Source organism: Ascidia mentula, chromosome 8 (assembly GCF_947561715.1).
Source record: "Ascidia mentula chromosome 8, kaAscMent1.1, whole genome shotgun sequence".
NCBI classification, from domain to species: domain Eukaryota; kingdom Metazoa; phylum Chordata; class Ascidiacea; order Phlebobranchia; family Ascidiidae; genus Ascidia; species Ascidia mentula.
This window is the reverse complement of record NC_138573.1, coordinates 12573707-12595094: the sequence shown is the minus strand read 5'-3', so window position 1 is coordinate 12595094 and position 21388 is coordinate 12573707. Positions and strand designations below refer to the sequence as shown.

Here is a 21388-nt window from a genome sequence, read left to right as displayed (position 1 = left end):
ACAAGAAACTCGGTGACGAAATTATTCAGGTCAGGCAAACATCTCGATCATACGATTATACACTATATGCTTGACTAGTAGTTTGTTTTGATTTTAAAAGATTGAAATCACTGACAAGTTAATACTCACGGAACATGCATTCAAATGAGACAATCAACATTTTGCCTTTTACAACATCAGTGATTAAAACAGGTATTTCGAAGTAGTGTCCAGAGTGGAAAATGTCACGGGTGGTATCTCATTAAAACACTGCACCTAAAGAAGCGAGATAAAGCTCGCGAAAGCTCGTGCTTTAATAAAGTTATTTACCAGTCAGTCTCTTACAAAAACAGTGCACCAGCAAGCATTAGACTCATTAAAACAGTTAAGCTTAAAATTAGAAAAAAAATGTCAACTCTTAACAAATGTTGGATTCCTGTTGCTGCCAGGCATATTGCCATTAAAAATGTATTGATCTTCCCCGGCATAAACGTACTGTATTCTTACGACGTTTCGTCTGCCATGCGGCGAGACTTCATCAGGTATAACGCAACAAGTGAATCACACTGAAACACGCAGGGGCACAAAAGAAAAAAGGGGGAACGTTGACACCGCTTGTCAACTCACGTGCTAGAGACAGAGGCACCAAACAGGCAGAGGTCCTGGAAATGGAGCTGGACCACGCCAAGCGACTATTTCTTGGGTCGCTGCACATCCACAAAAATAGTGGTTGCGTCAATGACAAAGAACAATGTTCTTTCCAGCAGTTTACAATAATTTGTTGTAATTGTTGTGTCTTCTGCAATGTTTGGTGCCTCTGCCGTCTGCCACAGGGGACAAAATAAAAAAAGTCACTGCCTTCAGTCAACGGCAGTCTGCCTGTTAACGTACAAATCTTTTTTCATCAACTGTTTGTATTCGTGAGAAATGCGAGTAATGTAGTAACTGAAAAATGAAAAAAAAGCAAATAAACACACGTCACTTGCAGTTAATAACAAAAATGCCTTAGGTGATTATCCTTTGTACATACAGCAATGCAGTAAAATCCTTTTTTCAAGCATTCAAGAAATTAAATTAGAATGAAAAGGTCGTGTTTATTTACCGACGTGGCCGTTGAAAACGCACTGTGAAGCGACATAAAAACCGTAAAAGATTAAATATGCATTGATTTTGTGTTTTTAAGAAAATTTCTTTAATTCAGGTGATTTTTCTCGCTTCAATCGCTTGGTACCTTATTTGGAGGGCACTCCTCCAATCAAGCGACTATGAAAATTGCATTCAAAAGCAATGTCTATGAGAGCCAAACATTGTATCACAAACATGTTTGAGCCGTTTATGTTTATCACAAACTATTCGAACGTTGTTGTGAACTTTGTGATTTCGTAAAAGCGGGTGGATGGGTCTGCATGCTTCACTAACTGTGCGCATATCCCCAGTTATAGTTTCGGGTTCCCCTATTATAATCTGTGTTGAGAGTTGTTCTAGTATTGGATAGAGAGATACAACGAATGGAAAGATGAATAAGGCATTTTAACCCTAGTACTAAAGCAATAAAATTACATTTACATAATTTGAGCATTTTAATCAACATTAAAACCACCAGAATTTTTCATTTTCACTGGTTTAAGTAAAAATAGCTCCTTTTTTAAAAAAAAGTATCTTTTCTACTAGTTTTCGTTGAATGATAGACTCAACGTTTGCATGCACGACTGACTTTACGGAAAATCCCAGAGCAGGGTTCTTTTTCGAGCCAAGTCACGTCGGTATGCAAGAAACACCAGTGAGAACTGGCGAGAAAAATTTAAAAAAATGTTGCTGCGAACCAGATAGTCAAGGTTTTTTGTCAAGGTTCCACGGACCCTGTGATTCGTTTAGAAAAAATGCTTTGGGTCGTTGGTGGAAGAAATGGAGATTAGTCACGCAAGCTGGGTTCAGTGGAAGATTGTAGAAATATTGGAACGTTAAATTGGTTGACACGTTGCAGAACACAATCACTCTCATCACAACCTGTTTGCAATGTCCAACACATGGTTTTTTTTTTTTACTTGAACGCTTCTGTAAACGTTTCGCAAATTAAAAACCTTTTGTATTACACCTGTATCATTTTGACATGGAAATTCTAGGTTTTGTACAACAAACACTCAGCGCTTGACAACCGGTGTGCCGTTATAGAAAGTCGGTTTACCGGAAAAATATGTCTTTTCTACTAGGTTCCGTAAAATTTTACACTCAACGTTTGCATGCACGACTGACTTTACTGAAAATCCCAGAGCAGGGTTCTTATTCGAGTCAAGTCACGTCGGTACGCAAGAAACACCAGTGAGACCTAGAGAGAGAAAAATTAAAAAAAAGTTTCTGCGAACCAGTTGGTTTCGGAACTGAGGTCGTTTTTTGCTTGACCGACTTTACGTTAACCCCGGTTTCGCATTCCTCCAATATCACCTGAGTTTAAAAATAAATGCTTTGATCAGTTCAGACCAATAATTAATTTTCTATAACAACGCAGTAACGATTCATGTAATGACACAATTGGCAGGATCGCCCGACTGTGCGGGGCCTTGGCGTTCACAGCTATCGTATCGAGATGTCAGGATAGAGTGGCTGATCCAATAAGGCTGCAATGCCTGGGCAGCAAAGCCTGTAAACCTAATGTTTTCTGTAACATATTTTGTATTTTATTATTTAGTGAAAAACTCAAACCACTCATTTTGTCAGGTATCATGTTAATGTATGAAGTGTTTGGGTCGTGCAGTGGCGGACAATTCCAGATCAATTACGAGGACAGTCTGACAGGCTATCAAAGGCTTCGATCAATGTACACAGAATAAAAGGTTTCTGGTTTTAGCACGAGGAAATTTCCGTCACTCTTTTCTGGGTTGAAAAGGCTGCTTGTTTGTCAAGTGTCAACACACTCAGTGAATGTGAAGAAAACATGCTTTGTGTGGCTGGTGGAAGAAAAGGGGTTTTGTGACGCAGGCAGGGTTCAGTTTCAGATTATTCTGCCAACAGGATGTTGTCCTATCTGGTGTTCGTGTTTGTTGTTGTAACATGCGTCCAATGTCAAGGTGGGTACAAATATTCATGTTACCTTTAGAATATTTTGAATACTAACTTGCAATAAGTATAATATGTTGAAATTTTTGATAAAATGGCAAGATTTTGTCTCGTTTTCTTCGGAAATCAGTATTTTATAGTCGGTAACTACGTGATGATTTCAGGTGTTGATGAATGCACTGATGGGACTCACGCATGTCACGTTGAGGCAAATTGCACAAACACAAGTGGGGGATACACTTGTAAGTGCAAAGACTGGTTTGTAGGTGACGGATTCGACTGCAAAGGTTTGTGCTTTTAGTTGAAATAGTTGTTCAATCCAATTGTTTTTTCCTTGTTTTACAAATTCACAAAATGTAATTTTAACCGCTAATATATAGTATCAATATATAGCAGAGCAACATATAGCAGAACGTGATTAATTTGTCAGATTGCATTGTAACGAGAACATTGTTTTTATTCCAAGAAGTCCTAATAAATTTGTTTACCATCTCATTACCTTCGTTTAAAAATTACCCGCACCTAACTTAACTAAATCTATTTTTTCTGTTTACATCAATGTTCAGGATACTGCAATAGTTCTTGCCCTGGTCGTTGTGCTGAAGGTTTGAACGGTTACACCTGTTTCACAAGTGGTGAGTATACCGTACTGTTGTTCTGTAAAAATGCATTTAGTAAAAACAGAAGGTATTATTTCATTTCATACTGGTCACGTTTTTTGTCTACAGGTGAACCAGTTATTCACAATATCAAGGTTTTGTGGAAAACCCACAACAGTCTGTTTATTGGATGGAATGCCAGCAACTCGAACATAGCGGATGCTTCAACCACCGGGGCAAGGAATTACTATTCAGGAACGAGGCAGATAGGTTTCCTTTACTTGCAGCCAGATACCGAGTACAACATAACAGTTACAGCTCGGAACTTCATTTCCACATCCACTCAAATTATTAAAGTCAGAACTCGTAAGTTCGATTATTCACGACCAACTTATGAGTGTTTTTATCTTTTAGTTGTTTTATGATAAATATGCAAAGATAAGGTTATAGTCGCATGCTTTTACAGTTTTCGAACCAGCAATTCCAACCCTTCCATCTCCAACAACGTCAGGATGTGTGAACTCTCCGCCACTAAGTTGCTGTTCTGGATTCACAAGTGACGGGTTTAATTGCAATGGCAAGTTCCCCGTTCTTGTAAATTGGACCGAATTTTGCATTTGACTTCTGTTAGTTTCAACATGTGTCATAAAAATGTTTTTAATGTCGAGATAATATTGCAAATTATACTTTCCTTTTTGTGTATAGATAACACATTAAATTTGGAACTCTGCAGAAAACTTTTTGCCCCCTGCAGTATACTGCATCAGTTCTGCGTAATATATTTTTGCCACATGCAGCTGTCCACAAACGATATGGGAGTTTACACGATTATAAATAAAATTTGAAAGTACAGGCCGTGTAAATGTGTTAAAACAACCGGTTTGACAAACTGTCATATTTTTTACCAGATATTAACGAGTGCACGGGTAATCCATGTGATTCGAACGCAGCATGCACGAACACACCTGGAAGTTACAATTGCATTTGCAACAATTGTTATGTTGGGGATGGAAACGTTTGCACTCGTAAGTTATGTCATTTGTGAATCAAAAACCGTTACTTTCGATTGCAAAAATTGCTGCTAATATGACGAGCTAAGGAACAAATGACTTTTCTTTTTCTTACCTTAATTGTGGAATGCATAACATTTCTAATTATTTGTTTCACAATATTCCATCGTGTTAACAATCATAGGGCATTGTGGAGGAACAGAATGTTATTCAAGAGGAGAATGTGATACATATCCCCTTTGGTCTGACACGTTTGGTAAGTCCACTATGGTTCGGAGTTTGCATTTTCGCAGATTTGCTATCATAAATAACTTCTACACTTCAATTTTCAATAGTTGAACTACCTTCTGTTGGAAACTTATCAATAACTTGGAAATCTGGTACCGGCCTCAGTTTTTCATGGACAAGCAACAAAGTTGCATATAGAAGTGCATTTCTGTCTGGTGATGGAGTTTCCTATGATCAACACATTCCAAACAAAGCAGCGTTTTCGTTTCTGAAGCCATCAACAAATTATAATCTAACTGTAGTAGTCTATAACGAACTTGGAACCGCATCTGCGAGCATTTTAGCTCAAACAGGTGAAGTAACTCATTTTTTCCTTTCATTTCAAAATAAAAACCTTAAATTTAGTTTTTATCTTGGTAACTGTATTGCAGAACCTGAAATGCCGATTGACCCAACTTTGTCGCCAAGCACACCGAATCCTGCTCATGGCTGTGGAGCTGGGTTTGCGCTCTTAGGAGGATCTTGTATAGGTTATAATAATTAAATTTGTCATTAATTAATATTTAGTTAAATAAGCAAAACATTATTGCAGATATTGATGAATGTTTTTACGGTTTGCACAACTGTCACAATGAGGCGGTATGTACGAACACAATGGGCAGTTTCACATGTTCTTGTAAGTTGGGATACTTTGGCAATGGAATTAATTGCGTGGGTAAGTTAAGTTTGTGGAAAGTTACAATAACCCAATAAGTCCAACCAAACACTACAAAATTTGCAGGAAAATGTGATTCAACTTCTTATTCAATTTGCGGAACCCGTGGTACCTGCGATAAAAATTATTATGGAACCAGTTGTTACTGTTATTACAGAACCGAGTGTTATGGTAAGTTGTTGATAAAAAGTGAGATTTAAACAACGAACTCTGTTCTAAAAATTAACCACACACAGGAAACAGTGATGTCACAATTACTCCACAAAATGTTGGACTTCATTTCGTCATCGTCAAGTGGGAAAGATTGGTTCCAGCTTATGAACTATTTTTTTATGACGTGACGTTGATTGAAGGAACAAGTGTAATTACAAAGTACAGCAGACTTCACAACAGAGAAGCAGCGTTTGCTAATCTTAACCCAACCTCTGTTTATACCATCATGGTCAAACCCACGTTCTCAACAAGCACATCAACCAACTTTACTTTTACCACAGGTAAGGGTTACTGAGTGATGCAAACGTAACACAAGTGTTTCAAATACTTTTGCTTTACAGAAGGTCTCTTAGTCAGCACTACCACAATGTTTTCCACTCCAACTATGACTTTGACCACACCGATTTCGACCACTGTCGAGCCACCGATAACGACCACTTTTGAACCTCCTTCTGGCTGCAACGTTTTGCCCAGTCATAGGTAACCTTTATTGCAAGCAACTCAAACAAACGTACATCATTTTTTGGGATCATAGCAAAATGAACAAATGCCAAATTTATGTCGTACATCCAGGATTTCGAATTTTTAGCATATCTTTCACATTTTTTAAAAATAGAATATATTTATGAAAAATTTCACGCAGAGAATATCGCGAGTTGTTGGAAGATTGGAAAGCTGAATATAAAAAATGGAAAGATTACAGGGAAGCGTGTAAACCCTGAACCCACCAGGACGGAGACAGAAATTCTATGTACATATATTGTAACCGAAATTTGCAACATGCTATCTTGTTTTCGTTTCATGTATCCACAATATGTTTGAGTCATTTTAGTTGTAACATTAAAAACCAAGTTTTCGCAAAAGAAACTTGCATTTTACCATAACACGCTCGCCAAATTTTTACACATTAATCCTTACAATATGCTGTACAGTCGAAAGGACGCTGCTGGTAACGTGTGTATAAACTTAAGCAATGAAATAAACAAGGCATGTGTAAGATGTTTGTGATCCAATAAATATGAGCCAGAGAAAGAACAATACTTTGTATACAGCTGTGATAAAGCATTAAATCTGTTTCAAAACTGCTGCTAATGTTCCTAGTGCTTTCAAGCAGACAATTAAATTTTTATATCATCCAACTTGCATGTGAAGCTTGCATGAGAAGTAATTATCTGTCAATAATTGCTGCTCTTTAATTCTTGTTTTCTGACAAGCTTGGTCATCATTTTTGTATTACTGGAAGAAAACTTAAACACATAATCTAATGCAAAAGAGAACGTATAGGCTACGTTTTAATTAAAAAACTTCACAAAACAATTCACGGGCATCTTTACAATGTCGCCTGCCTGTAGGTGGTTATCACAGCTCACAGTTCAAATATATTCTTATAAAATTCTCATAAAATTGCCAAGGTGAACTGTAAAACAGGCCAAAAACCAATAAAATTCATTAACATAAATTTGCATGTTGTTTACATTCGTCATCTTTTCGTTGAACAAATTATGCTTCAGGAAATACATTAGGTTCTGACTTTCTAAATTTTAAACATCAGGCAAAGAAATTTTTGGAAAACAGCACTCAGAATAGGGTTTCGCAACAACGACTGTTAGGGTAAGTAAGGGTAACAAGGTCTGCATTCAGTAACATTCAAGATTCAAGATTTGGTTTTTTTTTCATCATCATAAATTGCACACATTTTCTAACAGTAATATGGGCTTATGTCAGAAGAAAGCGTGCAGCTAAGAACTAAAAATGGTTATCGAGTAGCTGACCGGATAGGAGGCTGAACTAGGTCAGATCTAATGGTACTGTGTGAAAAGTAAAAACACACGAACATGAAAACGCAAACGTAAGCAAACCTGCAGAGGAAAGCAATGTCAATAGGCAAAAAATAAATTTGTAATTACCCAATCATTGTAAATGTAGAAGCACGTGATTGGACTGGCAAAATCAGTAATGGGTAACTGGGTCTGCATTCGTCACCTGATTGGCAAAACATTTTTCCAGTTACATCATATATACTTGGTTCTCAGTATTGACAAAAACAGCTAATAGTAAAAAAATCCTTCTCAAAATGTGGCAATTGCAATTTGCTGTCGAAGCAGTTCAACGATTGTAATAAAGTGAAAAATATTTTTATTACTCGTTTAGCAGGTCATTCAACTTCTAATATGGCTTTATGTGACGGTAAGCTCATTGCAAACAAAACGCATTTTACACTATTGCGTGTACTGTTGGGTTTTGTAAGTTTACTGAAATGGTATAGTGGTGGAAGTTTTGCTTTCAAGTGAATTTAAGGACTAAAATTATCCCCATCAAGTTACGTGTCGTGGATTCTATGGTTTGTTTCAGTTAAGGCTAAAGTGTGTATTTGGCTTTTTAAATGCTAAAGGTTTCCAACCTGAGGTTCAGTTTATTGTCTGGTTGTCTGATTATGTTTGTAGATTGCTAGTACGTAAATGTGAAGGTCGCGTTTCCTTGAGTTGATTTTGGATAATTTAGGCAAACAAAAGTGTTTCCACGTGACTTATTACGAAATTGAGAGTAGAAGAACAACTAACGGATAAGATTGCTTGCAAGATTCTGCTACACTGTTAGTGAACTGTTGTATCACCACCTTTGTATATTTTATTCCATGTGCTATCTCGTAAGATTTCAGGTATATATAATGAAACTGGAGCTACTCCTCTCAACAAGCAGTTCCAATAAAAATATGTCCTCCTCGTCTTTGCAGGGAATCACAATAATATTTGCAACATTCCGGAGCAAAACGATAGTTAAAGAAACTAACTAATTTGTTTCAGAAGCGCATTACGCATCAAATTCACAGTTAATTCGCAAACTGTAGAGCGACAAGAAAACTGTAAAAGAGTAATTTGTATATTTATTTGTGACTTGGAGAAAATATCAGGTAATTACTCCTCTGTATTCGTTCGCTTGGTAATTTTTTTGGAGGGCATCGATTCAATCAATTAATTTATGAAATTTACTTTCAAAAGCAAGGCATTTTTCACCATTTAACCGCAAAACATTTTCGTTATGTGTTCCACAAATTATTTGAACTGTCTTGCGAACCTGGTGGTTACGTAAAAGTTAAGCCTGGGGTCTTCATGCTTAATGACTTTATGCAAATCTTCATTTACAATTTCGTATTTGTCCTTTATTATCTATGTTGATAGTTGTTCTTGAGATTGGAAAGAAAAACACAAAAATGGGAAGACGGCTTATTCCAACCCTTATACTACAAAAGCAGTGAAAGAATATGTACAAAAATGTACATTTATTTAAATTAGGCCTTTTAGTGAACATTAAGAAATGTTGGAAGGAGCGACCAAGCACGGAATACTTGATCACCACAATGTGGAAGTCGTCGCCTGGCAATTTAGCTGGAAAGATCGTCACCGGTCACTGAGCTGCACTGATGAGATCTGATGAGAAAAAACATTCCGACAATAGTTACCTCGACCCTAATGGTTTCCAAACGGGGTCGCTTTCTGCTTGACTGAGTTTACGTAAATCCACAGTTTCGCATTCCTCCAATATCACCAAAATTCAAAAGTTAACGCTTGTTCAGACCAATAATTCAGTTTCTATATCAACACAGTAATGTTTCATGCAATGGCATAATCGCCCCACTGTGCAGGTCGTTGGCGATCACAGCTATCGTATCGAGATGTCAGGAATAAGAGGCTGATCCAGCAAGGCTGCAATGCCTGGACTGCAAAGCCTGTAAACCTAATGTTTTCGAAAACATATTTTGTATTTTATTATTTAATGGACAGCGCAAACCACTCATTGCGTCAGGTATCATGTAAATGTATAAAATGTTTGGGTTGTGCAGTGGCGGACAATTCCGGATCTATTACAAACGAAGACATTCTGACAGGCTTTGGAAAGTACATATCGTGTCGCATCGCGCAGTTTGTTTTGCTTCGATCAATGTACACATAAAAAACGTTTTTGGTATTGTCACGAGGGAGTTTCCGTTAATGTTTTCTGGATTGAACAGACTGGTTGTTTGTCAAGTTTCAACACACTCAGTGAATGTGAAGTGCTTTGTAGCTGGTGGATGAAAAGGGCTTTTGTCACGCAAGCTGGGTTCATTTCTCAAATTATTCTGCCAACATGATGTTGTCCTCTCTGGTGTTCGTGTTGGTTGTTGTAACTTGCGTCCAATGTCAAGGTGGGTACAAATATTTATGCTACCTATAGAATATTTTGAATACTAACTTACAGTAAGTATAAAATGTTAAAATTTTAGGTCAAAGAGTGAGATTTGTCTCGTTTTTTTGGAAAGCAGTGTTTCACAGTCGGTAACTACGTGAAGTTTTTAGGTGTTGATGAATGCACTCTTGGGACTCACGCATGCCACGTTGAGGCAAATTGCATAAACACAAGTGGGGGATACACTTGTAAGTGCAAAGACTGGTTTGTAGGCGACGGTTTCGACTGCCAAGGTTTGTGCTATTAGTTGAAATAGCTGTTCAATCTTGTTTTCAATTGTTTTTACATTAATAACAATATTATATTTACCGCTAACATATAGCATGAATAAAGAGACCAAAACAAAACGTGATTCATTTGTTTGATTGCATCGTAACCAGAACATATTTTTTAATCAATAAGAAGTCTGATTAAATTTGTTTGCCATCTCATTAGCTTTGCAAACCAAAAAATTAACTTTATACCCGCAACTTCCTTAATTAAATAAATTTTTTCTGTTTACATCAATGTTCAGGATACTGCAATAGTTCTTGCCCAGGTCGTTGTGCTAAAGGTTTGAACGGTTACACCTGTTTCACAATTGGTAAGTATACTGTACTGTTGTTCTGTGAAAAGTTACTTGGTAAAAACAGAAAGTATTGTTTATTTTCATACTGGTCACGTTTTTTGTCCACAGGTCAACCAATTATTCACGATCTTAAGGTTTTGTGGCAAACCTGTAACAGTCTGTTTATTGGGTGGAATGCAAGCAACGCAAACACTGCAGATGCTTCAATCACCAACACAAGACATTACTATTCTGGAAAGAGGCAAATTGGTTTCCTTTACTTACAGCCTGATACCGAGTACAGCATAACAGTTACAGCTCGGAACTTCATTTCCACATCCACTCAAGTTATTAGAGCCAGAACTCGTAAGTTTGATCACTTATTTACGACCAGCTTCTGAGTGATTTTTGATGATGTTAAAACCGCGTGCTTTTACAGTTTCCGAACCAACAATTCCAACCCTTCCAACTCCAACAACGTCAGGATGTGTGAACTCTCCGCCACTAAGTTGCTGTTCTGGATACACAAGTGACGGTTTCAATTGCATCGGCAAGTTCCCCGTTCTTGTAAATGTTACCGAATTTTGCGTTATGAATAAAATTTACTACTACAAGCCAAGTTTATGTGTAAAGACAATCCGTTTGTAAAACCAAATAAGTTCTTTCATCAGATATTAATGAGTGCCAAGCTGATCCATGTGATTCGAACGCAGCATGCACGAACACACTTGGAAGTTACAATTGCATTTGCAACAATTGTTATATTGGGAATGGAAATGTCTGCACTCGTGAGTGATTTTTCTTGTGAATCCAAAACCGTTACTTCCGATTGCAAAAATTACTGCCAATATGGCGATATAAGGTTAGGTTGAAACTTTCCAAATCTTTAATAAAGTTCTTTACTTCAATAATGGAATAACTGTGCTTCCAGTTTTAGGCAATTCGCATCAGTTTAAATTTTCGTAAAATTTCATTTTGAACTGTGCTTCTAGTTTTAGGCAATTCGCATGAGTTTAAATTTTCGTAAAATTTCATTTTGTAAATATTCATAGAGCATTGTGGAGGAACAGAATGTTATTCAAGAGGAGAATGTGATACATATCCCCTTTGGTCTGACACCTTTGGTAAGTATGTTACGATATCATTTCCTGACTTTACTTACAAAAAAGTTTGCCCGCGATGCGACTTACAGTATAACGGCTGCTCGTAAGTGGTGCAAAAATTGCCTTTGATTTCACACTTTTTTTTGGTGGTACAAATAAGAGGTCTCCAACCTTTTCAGCACTACGGATCGAAACAATTTCACAGACCCTCCATCAACGGGTGCCAAACATATACATTTTACATAAATTAGATATAAAATGCATCTAAGTTAAAACTCTAAATAAGCACCTTCATGAAGGTGTATATGCAATCAAGAGTTTAATTTGTTTTTATTAGTTGAACAACCTGCTGTTGGAAACTTATCAACAACTTGGAAATCTAGGAACGGCCTCAGTTTTTCATGGACAAGCAACAACATTGCATATATAAGTGCATTTTTGTCCGGTGATGGAGTTTCCTATGATCAACACATTCCAAGAAAAGCAGCGTTTTCGTTTCTGAAGCCATCAACAACTTATAATCTAACTGTAGTTGTCTATAACCACCTTGGAACCGCATCTGCGAGCATTTTAGCTCAAACAGGTAAAGTACCTCATTCTTTCCCTTTCAACATAAAACAAAAACCTTAAATTTAGTTTTTATCTTGGCAACTGTATTGCAGAACCTGAAATGTCCATTGACCCAACTTTGTCGCCAAGCACACCGAATCCTGCTCATGGTTGTGGAGCTGGGTTTGCGCTCTCAGGAGGAGCTTGTATAGGTTATAAAAATTAAATTTGTCATTAAATTGATATTTAGTCAAATAAGTAAAACTTTATTACAGATATTGATGAATGTTCTAACGGTTTGCACAACTGTCACAATGAGGCGGTATGTACGAACACAATGGGCAGTTTCACATGTTCTTGTAAGTTGGGATACTTTGGCAATGGAATCATTTGTGTGGGTAAGTTACAATAAACTAAAAGTCATAAAGTTCCACTAAACACTACAAAATTTGCAGGAAAATGTGATTCAACTTCTTCTTCAAATTGTGGAACCCGCGCTACCTGCGAAAAAAATTATTATGGATTAAGTTGTTACTGTTATGACAGCACCGAGTGTTATGGTAAGTTGTTGATTAAAAATGAGATTTAAACAACGAACACTGGTCTAAGAAATTAACCACAGGAAACAGTGATGTCACAATTACTCCACAAAATGTTGGACTTCATTTCGTCATCGTCAAGTGGGAAAGATTGGTTCCAGCTTATGAAGTATTTTTTTATGACGTGACGTTGATTGAAGGAACAAGTGTAATAACAAAGTACAGCAGACTTCTCAACAGAGAAGCAGCGTTTGCTAATCTTAACCCAACTTTGGTTTATACCATCATGGTCAAACCCACGTTCTCAACAAGCACATCAACTAACTTCACTTTCACCACAGGTAAGCGTTACTGAGTGATGCGAACGTGACACAAGTGTTTTAAATACTTTTGCTTTACAGAAGGTCTCTTAGCCAGCACTACCACAATGTTTTCCACTTCAACTATGACTTCGACCACACCGATTTCTTCAACTCCAGCTACGACTTTGACCACACCGAGTTCTTCCACTTTCGAGTCACCAATGATGACCACTTCTGATTCTCCTTCCAACTCCAACGTTTTTACTTTCCTTGTCACCTTTTTTAGTGTCTGTCTGCAAATTATGTTTCGGGCACTTACAGTTGTACCTGCTTAAAATATGGCAAAGGTTTTTCGCATTTTGGTGTCTGTAACACAGAGAAACCAACATTTGTATTGTGTAATGTTTTGTGTGTAGCATTTCACAAGTATTGCATAATCCATTTCGCTTGTAGTGTCGAACAAGCATTTGCAAGCCCCGTTACCAGATGCATTGAATATTTTGCAACTTCCGACCCAAGTGTAAACAAACCCTCATAATGTGACCCAAATGATTTATCCATCGAATGTTCTCGAGTAAATTGATTCTTCAACATCCTGTTTACCTAATAAAATGTTTTCCTATACTTATGTCACCCCACACTTTAGTTCTTATGTAATATTCTTGTGTTATATTACCCTAAGTCAGTGCTTTTCAACCTGTGGGACCATCCGCACTGGTGCGGATGTGAAAATTTATTGTGCGGATAGGCAACATGGTGCGGATGAGTGCGGATGACAATCGCCCGATAAAAGACTATTTAGTCTAAGAATTTTTTATATTTGGTTACGTACACTAGCTTCAAGAAGCAACGCTAATCCTTCCCCTTTAATCGTCGGTAGGTTTCCAATCGTTTAAATTTCGAAACGTCCAAGAAAGGGCAATTTATCATGAAGCCTGGCTGTTGGTATTAGTTATGTACATCCTGGGGTTCGCAAACATTTCATGCGCGGTTTGGCCGCATTGTGCGGATGAAATTTTCGTGCCACAGAAAAGTGCGGATAGAGTTTAAAAAGGTTGAAAAGCACTGCCCTAAGTGATGTATAACTGCACGTGACGAAACCAACCAATAAGCTTCCGAAAGTCCGAGTATAAATAGTCATGTGCGCCTGTTATTTGGGCTCTTTGCATGCGGCTCGATTCTACTCTATTTGGAATCATCGTGTTTTGTCTTTAAACTTCTATTCGGTGACAAGACACTGCTATTATTACTGAAACTCTACAAGCTATTCGCCCGCTTGGGATTTATTCCCACAGCTTGATAATAAATTGTTTATTCGGATTCAACGGTTTTCTGGTGAGGGAGGTATAACCCTTACAGAGTTAATGGAATTTGCAAAATAATGTCTAACTTTGTTTTCATATGTTTCGTAGTCTGCTTTTGAAAAACGGGCTTTTCTCATTTTAAGAAACAAATATTTTCTTTACTCGTTTAGTTCAGCAAGCCATGCAACTTCTAATATGGCCCCATGTGACGCAAGCTCAAGTAATCAAAACACATTTTAGACTATTTGGTGTACTGTGGAATGTTGTAACATAAAACAAAATTCGTAAAAGGAATTTGCAACGTTACCAGAACACAGACTTGTACAGTCAAAATAAGAAAGCTGAATGTAATGAGTGTTCAAAACAAGGAAATAAACAAAGTACGTGCAGGATGAAATGATAAAAGCGGTCAATCGGTTTCAAAACTGCTGCTAATTTTTCAATCCAGCAATGCGGTTGTTCTTAAACTGTCGCAAATATCGCAATTGTTCAAGGGAGGAGATCAAAAAAATGTTAACAACTACAGACCGCGATATCGCTAATACCAGTTTTTGCTAAAATTTTTGAAATAATTATACATGAAAGAGTAACCGACTACTTAACAAAATTTGACCTACTGACCAAATTTTAAAATGGATTCAGGCCTGTCTATTTCACTGATTTGACAGTTATAAGCTATTTGCTTTGTAAGCAAATAGCCAATTCCACAGATCACAAACAAAAATCATGTGCAATTTTCCTGGATTTATCAAAGGCATTTGATACCGTCAACCACAAAATCATTCTGCAAAAATTAGAGTTTTACGGATTCCAGGCAGGCAACAGTACACTAAAATTTACAATTTCCACTTCAATGTCTGTGACGTGGAATGCGGTGTTCCCCAGGGATCTCCTCTAGGACCCCTTCTGTTTCTCATTTATGTAAATGATTCGCCTTGCGACTCCTCATTCTGCACAAAATTATTCGCAGATGACACATGTCTAATTAGAGATTTAAAAAAGGCTGCAAATATCGAACTCGATAAGGTTAATACATTGTTCATTTCCAACAAACTAACAGTTAACTGCAAAAAAACACATTCATGCTCTTCGCAAACAGCAAAAAGACAAACAACTTTGCATTTACCCTTAAGATTAATGACACCACACTCCAGCAAGTTAAGACCACGAAGTACCTTGGGGTACATATTGACGATACACTGTCATGGGCCCCACATGTCAACTCATTCTGCAAAAAAATTGCAAAAGTGTTGCAAAGCTGAAGCACCTCATTGGGCAGTGCACATTACGAACAGTGCATCATGCACTTGTTCACTCACAATTGTCCTAAGGCCTTTTGGGGTGCGGTTTTGTTTGCCCATCATTGCTACATCCAGTAGTGGTCCTACAAAATAAAGCACTTCGCCCAAATTCTTCCCGTCAATCTATTGCACAAGCTGCAACTTGGTAAATTTTCTTACGAATACAAAAAACATCGTCTACCCGCAGCCTTTAAGGACTATTTTACCCCATAAGCAAACGTTTATACCCACACAACACGATGTCTAACGAACCATTAATATTATCTCCCACGTGTGTACACTCAACCAGGCAAAAAAACTATACAATACCAAGGCGCAGAAATATGGAACAACATTCCGCAAAACATCAAAAGCTTCAGTTCAAAAGGACTTCTTAAAGCACTGAAATTACATCTTCTTGACTTACATACCAATGTTGCGCAGCAGACCACGTTTGAGATGTCAATATCCGCAGGAATGTTTTGATGCGGTAGGGCGCAATTTAGCACAAAATCACAACAACACTTCGCCGCCGTTAAAATTACTCTCCTCGTGTGTGCGTTCACTCGCCAAATTCAAATTCGCAACGATTCACCAAAATACAATCGTACGCCTCATGAAAACAAACAAACAAATTCTTGCTATTATTGCACTTGTTCTTGATTTGTTACATGCACAGTGATTGTTGATTGTCTTTTTCTTTTGTTTCGTCAAATGCACTGCGTAAAACAGCCTAAAATCTTTGCAAAATCGACACAACCCAGGGGCGTTTGCAGATAGCCAATTGCGGTTTTTACCGTCCCCTCGTCTTTATCCAAACTGGTCCATTTATTGTGTTTACTGTGCAGTTTTGTATTGTACCGGATAAGGATGGAAATAAACTGAATTGAAATTGAAATTATTCAAATTTAAATGACATGCTTCAATTTACATGTGAAGCTTCCATGAAAAGCAATTATCTGTCAATAAATGCTGCATTTAAATTGTCGTCACATTCTTTTCCAACAAGGTGGGTCACAAGCATAATTTTTGTTTCAAACATTTGATAAAAGCTATTTCTTGATAAACAGCACTCAAAATACAGTTTCAAAACAGAAACATATACGAGTGTTGCAAAGTAAGCGTCAGTAATGAGTAACTGGGTCTGCATTCGTCACCTGATTGGCAGAAAATTTCCAGTTACATTTCTTATTCGTAGATACACGGTTCTCAGTAATAACAAAATACGTGTTAGTAAAAAATACCTTCATAAAATGTGGCAAATGTTTTTCGCATTTTAGTGTCGAAACATTTTAACGACTGTAATTTATATCAATGGAATTGATTTTTGATAATTTAAGCTAACAAAAGTTGCAATCAAGTGCTTCCTCGTGACTGATTACGAAACCGAGAGAAGAAGAACAACTAAAGGATAGATTGCTTGCAAGATTATGCTACACTGTTAGTGAACTGTTGTATCACCACCTTTGTATATTTTATTCCATGTGCTATCTCGTAAGATTTCAGGTATATATAATGAAACTGGAGCTACTCCCCATAACAAGCAATTCCAATAAAAATATGTCCTCCTGGTATTTGCATGGAATCACAATGATAATCCAACATTCTTGAATAAAACGCTTGAAAGAAACTAACTAATTTGTTTCAGAAGCTCATTACGCATCAAATTCACAATTAATTCGCACTGTAAAGCGACATGAAAACTGTAAAAGAGTAATTTGTACATTTATTTTGTGTCTTGGAGAAAATTTCAGGTGATTCTTCTGGCTTTGTTTGCTTGGTAGTTTATTTGAAGAGCATCCATTCAATCAATTAATTTATGAAATTTACTTTCAAAAGCAAGGTCTATGAGAGTCAAATATTTTACCACAAACATTTTCAACCAGTTTATGTTTTGCCCAAATTATTTCAACTGTCTTGTAAACCTGGTGGTTACGTAAAATTTGAGCGTGGGGTGTTCATGCTTGAATGACTTTGCGTAAATCCTCATTTACAATTTGGTCTTCGTCTTTAATTATCTATGTTAAGAGTTGTTCGAAGATTAGAAAGATAAATGCAAAAATGAAAATACGACTTATTCCAACTCTAATACTACACAAGCAATGAAAGAATATGTACATACATGAACATTTATATAAATTGAACCTTTTTGTGGACATTAGGAAATGTTGGAAGGAGCGACCAAGCACGAAATACTTGATCACCACAATGTGGAAGTCGTGGTCAGGCAATTTAGCTGGGAAGATCGTCATCAGTGCATCTGATGAGAAACAAATGGTTTCTAAAGGTCGCTTTCTGCGTGACCGTTTACGTAAACCCCCCGTTTCACATTCCTCCAATATCACCAGAGTTTAAAAATATACGCTTTGATAAGTTCAGACCAATAATTCTGTTTGTATATCAACACAGTAATGTTTCATGCAATAGCATAATTGGCAGGATCGCCCCACTGTGCAGGTCCTTGGCGATCACAGCTATCGTATCGAGATGTCAGGAATAAGAGGCCGACCCAGCAAGGCTGCATTCCCTGGGCTGCAAAGCCTGTAAACAAAGTTTTCCATAACAGTTTGTTTATTTTATTATCTAATGGAAAGCGCAAACCACTCATTGTGTCAGGTATTATGTAAATGTATAAAATGTTTGGGTCGTGCAGTGGCGGACAATTCCGGATCTATTACAAACGAAGACAGTCTGACAGGCTTTGGAAACTACATATCGTGTCGCATCGCGCAGTTTGTTTGGCTTCGATCAATTTACACATAAAAAACGTTTTTGGGATTATCACGAGGGAATTTCCGTTGATATTTTCTGGATTGAACAAACTGGTTGTTTGTCAAGTTTCAACACACTCAGTGAATGTGAAGAAAAAGTGCTTTGTGTCGTTGCTGGAAGAAAAGGGGTTTTGTCATGCAAGATGTGTTCAGTGTCAGCATATTCTGCAAACATGATGTTGTATTTTCTAGTGTTCGTGTTTCTTGTTGTAACATGCGTCCAATGTCAACGTGGGTACAAATATTCATGTTACATTTGATTTATTTTGAATACTAACTTATAATATGTACATTATGTTAAAAATTTAGGTCAAAGAGTGAGTTTTTGTCATGTTTTTTTCGGAAAGCAGTATTATATAGTCGGTAACTACGTGATGTTTTCAGGTGTTGATGAATGCACTCTTGGGACTCACGCATGTCACGTTGAGGCAAATTGCATAAACACAAGTGAGGGTTACACTTGTAAGTGCAAAGACTGGTTTGTAGGCGACGGCTTCAACTGCCAAGGTTTGTGCTTTTAGTTGAAATAGCTGTTCAATCCAATTGTTTTTACATTATCAACAATATTATATTAACCGCTAACATATAACATCAATAAAGAGACCAAAACAAAACGTGATTCATTTGTTTAATTGCATCGTAACCTGAAGATATTTTTTAATCAATAGGAAGTCTGAATAAATTTGTTCACTCATTAGCTTCGCAAACCACAAATATAAAAGTATACCTAACTTAATTAAATCTATTTTTTTCTGGTTACATCGATGTTCAGGATACTGCAATAGTTCTTGCCCTGGTCGTTGTGCTGAAGGTATGAACGGTTACACCTGTTTTACAAGTGGTAAGTATACCGTGCTGCTGTTCTGTAAAAAGGAGAAAACAGAAAGTATTATTTCTTTTCATACTGGTCACGTTTTTTGTCCACAGGTCAACCAGTTATTCACAATCCTAAGGTTTTGTGGCGAACCCACAACAGTCTGTTTATTGGATGGAATGCCAGCAACGCGAACACTGCAGATGCTTCAACCACCAACACAAGACATTACTATGCTGGAACGAGGCAGACGGGTTTCCTTTACTTACAGCCTGATACCGAGTACAACATAACAGTTACAGCTCGGAACTTCATTTCCACATCCACTCAAGTTATTACAGCCAGAACTCGTAAGTCCGATTACTCATTCACGACTAGCTTCTGAGTTTTGTATCTTTTAGTGGTTTTATGATAAATATGCGATGATGTTAAAACCGCAAGCTTTTACAGTTTCCGAACCAGCAATTCCAACCCTACCGTCTCCAACAACGTCAGTATGTGTGAACTCTCCGCCACTAGGTTGCTGTTCTGGATTCACAAGTGACGGAATCAATTGCATCGGCAAGTTTCCCGTTCTTCTAAATTTGACTGAACTTTGCATCTAACTTCTAAAATGGCAAAGTAAAGCGGTTGATTCTTTCATATATTTAAAACTAGCGCGAAAAAGGGTAGAACAGGTATTTTCAATATGTACAAGAAGAGAGCGCGAAATAAAAGTGGGAGAGTTACGCTAAATGGAAGTGAACATGTACAGAAATGGAGTATTGCGATTTTAATGAGGAGGGGAAGAAAGCGGAAGAAAGAAAGAAAGAAAGGGGTACACTCGGTGGGGCCCGGTAAAAAAATATACGGCTTTGACAAGTAGCCTACCACCTGCAGGACCGCAGTAACCGATATTTAAAATTGAGAGATTGACGAAAGGATTGCGTCATTTTTTAAGGGATATTTTTAACAACATTGTGATTCTTTTTAATTTTATTTCGGGTTTTCCATATTGTGTGGGTAAGGGTGGTGTTCAAAATAATAATCAGTGCTCGGTGCTCGTGTGTATGATCGTTAAGGAGTTGGGGAAAATGTAAATAAGTAGGATTATCGAAATAATAGGGGTTTTGTGGCATAAGTGCTCTGAGAACTGAAATAACCAAGAAGCGAAGTAGTTGAATTTGGGTGTATTCAAAAAATAAATGTAGGTTAGGGGGGTAAACCAATATTAAACTCAATAAAAGAAAGAGCAGGGGTTAGGTGTATCTAAAATTCTGTGTTTATATTAGTTTTTGTCAGGAAAGAGGAAGAATAGTTTTGAGTAAAGTGGTATGTTGGCGACGCCATAAAGTTGACGTTGCTGGCGAGCAGACCAAGGGTCGGCAGCCTTCTTAAATGCGAAAGTAAGCGGTTTGTGGTCGGTGTACGCAGTAAACTTGCGCCCTTCCAGAAAATAGCGGAAATGCCTAATGGTCAGGTGCAGCGCAAGAAGCTCGCGGTCGAAGGAGCTGTACTTCGTTTCCGGCTTTCTCAACTGACGGCTGAAGATACCAAGAGGGGCCCAATGACCTTCAGAAAATTGTTCAAGAACGGCACCCACAGCGTTCGCAAAGGCATTGGTCGTGAGTGCGATGCAAGCTTGCCACTGTGAATGATGCAAAAGCGTAGCAATGGCGAGAGCGTCTTTAACCTTATCGAAAGCCCTCTACAGGTCGACCGACCACACCTGTTGCTTAGGTTTGCCCGCTAAAGCACCATAGAGCGGTTTCATAATATTGGCAATATTGGGCACGAACCTGTGGTAGAAATTGACCATCCCTGAAAACTCCTGTCAACCTTTGATGGTTGTTGGCACAGGAAAGTTCCTCACAACGTCTACTTTGCTGGACAGGGGTTTGATGCCGCATTGGTCGACGAAAGGCCCAAGAAACTCGATGCTGCTTTTGCCAAACTCGCACTTTTGTAAGTTGACGACGAGACCTTGGTCCGAAAGCCGTTGGAAAAGCTGCTCGAGATGTTCCATGTGGACTGCATGTCTTGAACTTCCCACTCATGATAAGTTAACCTTAACATAGCATTCTTCTGGCAATCAAACATTTTTGCCAAACCAATAAAATACACGAAGCGGTGTTAACAAACTGCCGGATCCAAATTATCCTGCCGGATTCGATTGAT

General features: G+C 37.7%; 1 protein-coding gene across 2 annotated transcripts in view; it reads left to right on the top strand.

Annotated features, from left to right (window-relative positions):
* Window positions 1-6930, top strand: part of LOC145910614 (uncharacterized) — a 112461-nt gene extending 105531 nt beyond the window's left edge. The window contains exons 1-3 of one of the 2 annotated variants that reach the window (XM_082997805.1): window positions 6004-6079; window positions 6140-6278; window positions 6442-6930. In XM_082997805.1, the coding sequence (XP_082853931.1) occupies window positions 6025-6079; window positions 6140-6278; window positions 6442-6520 (273 nt within the window). In that variant the 5' untranslated portion in view covers window positions 6004-6024 and the 3' untranslated portion in view covers window positions 6521-6930. Of the gene's footprint in view, window positions 1-6003; window positions 6080-6139; window positions 6279-6441 lie in introns of those variants that run through there. The other variant, XM_082997804.1, reaches the window with a different exon arrangement.
* Window positions 6931-21388: the final 14458 nt, after the last annotated feature.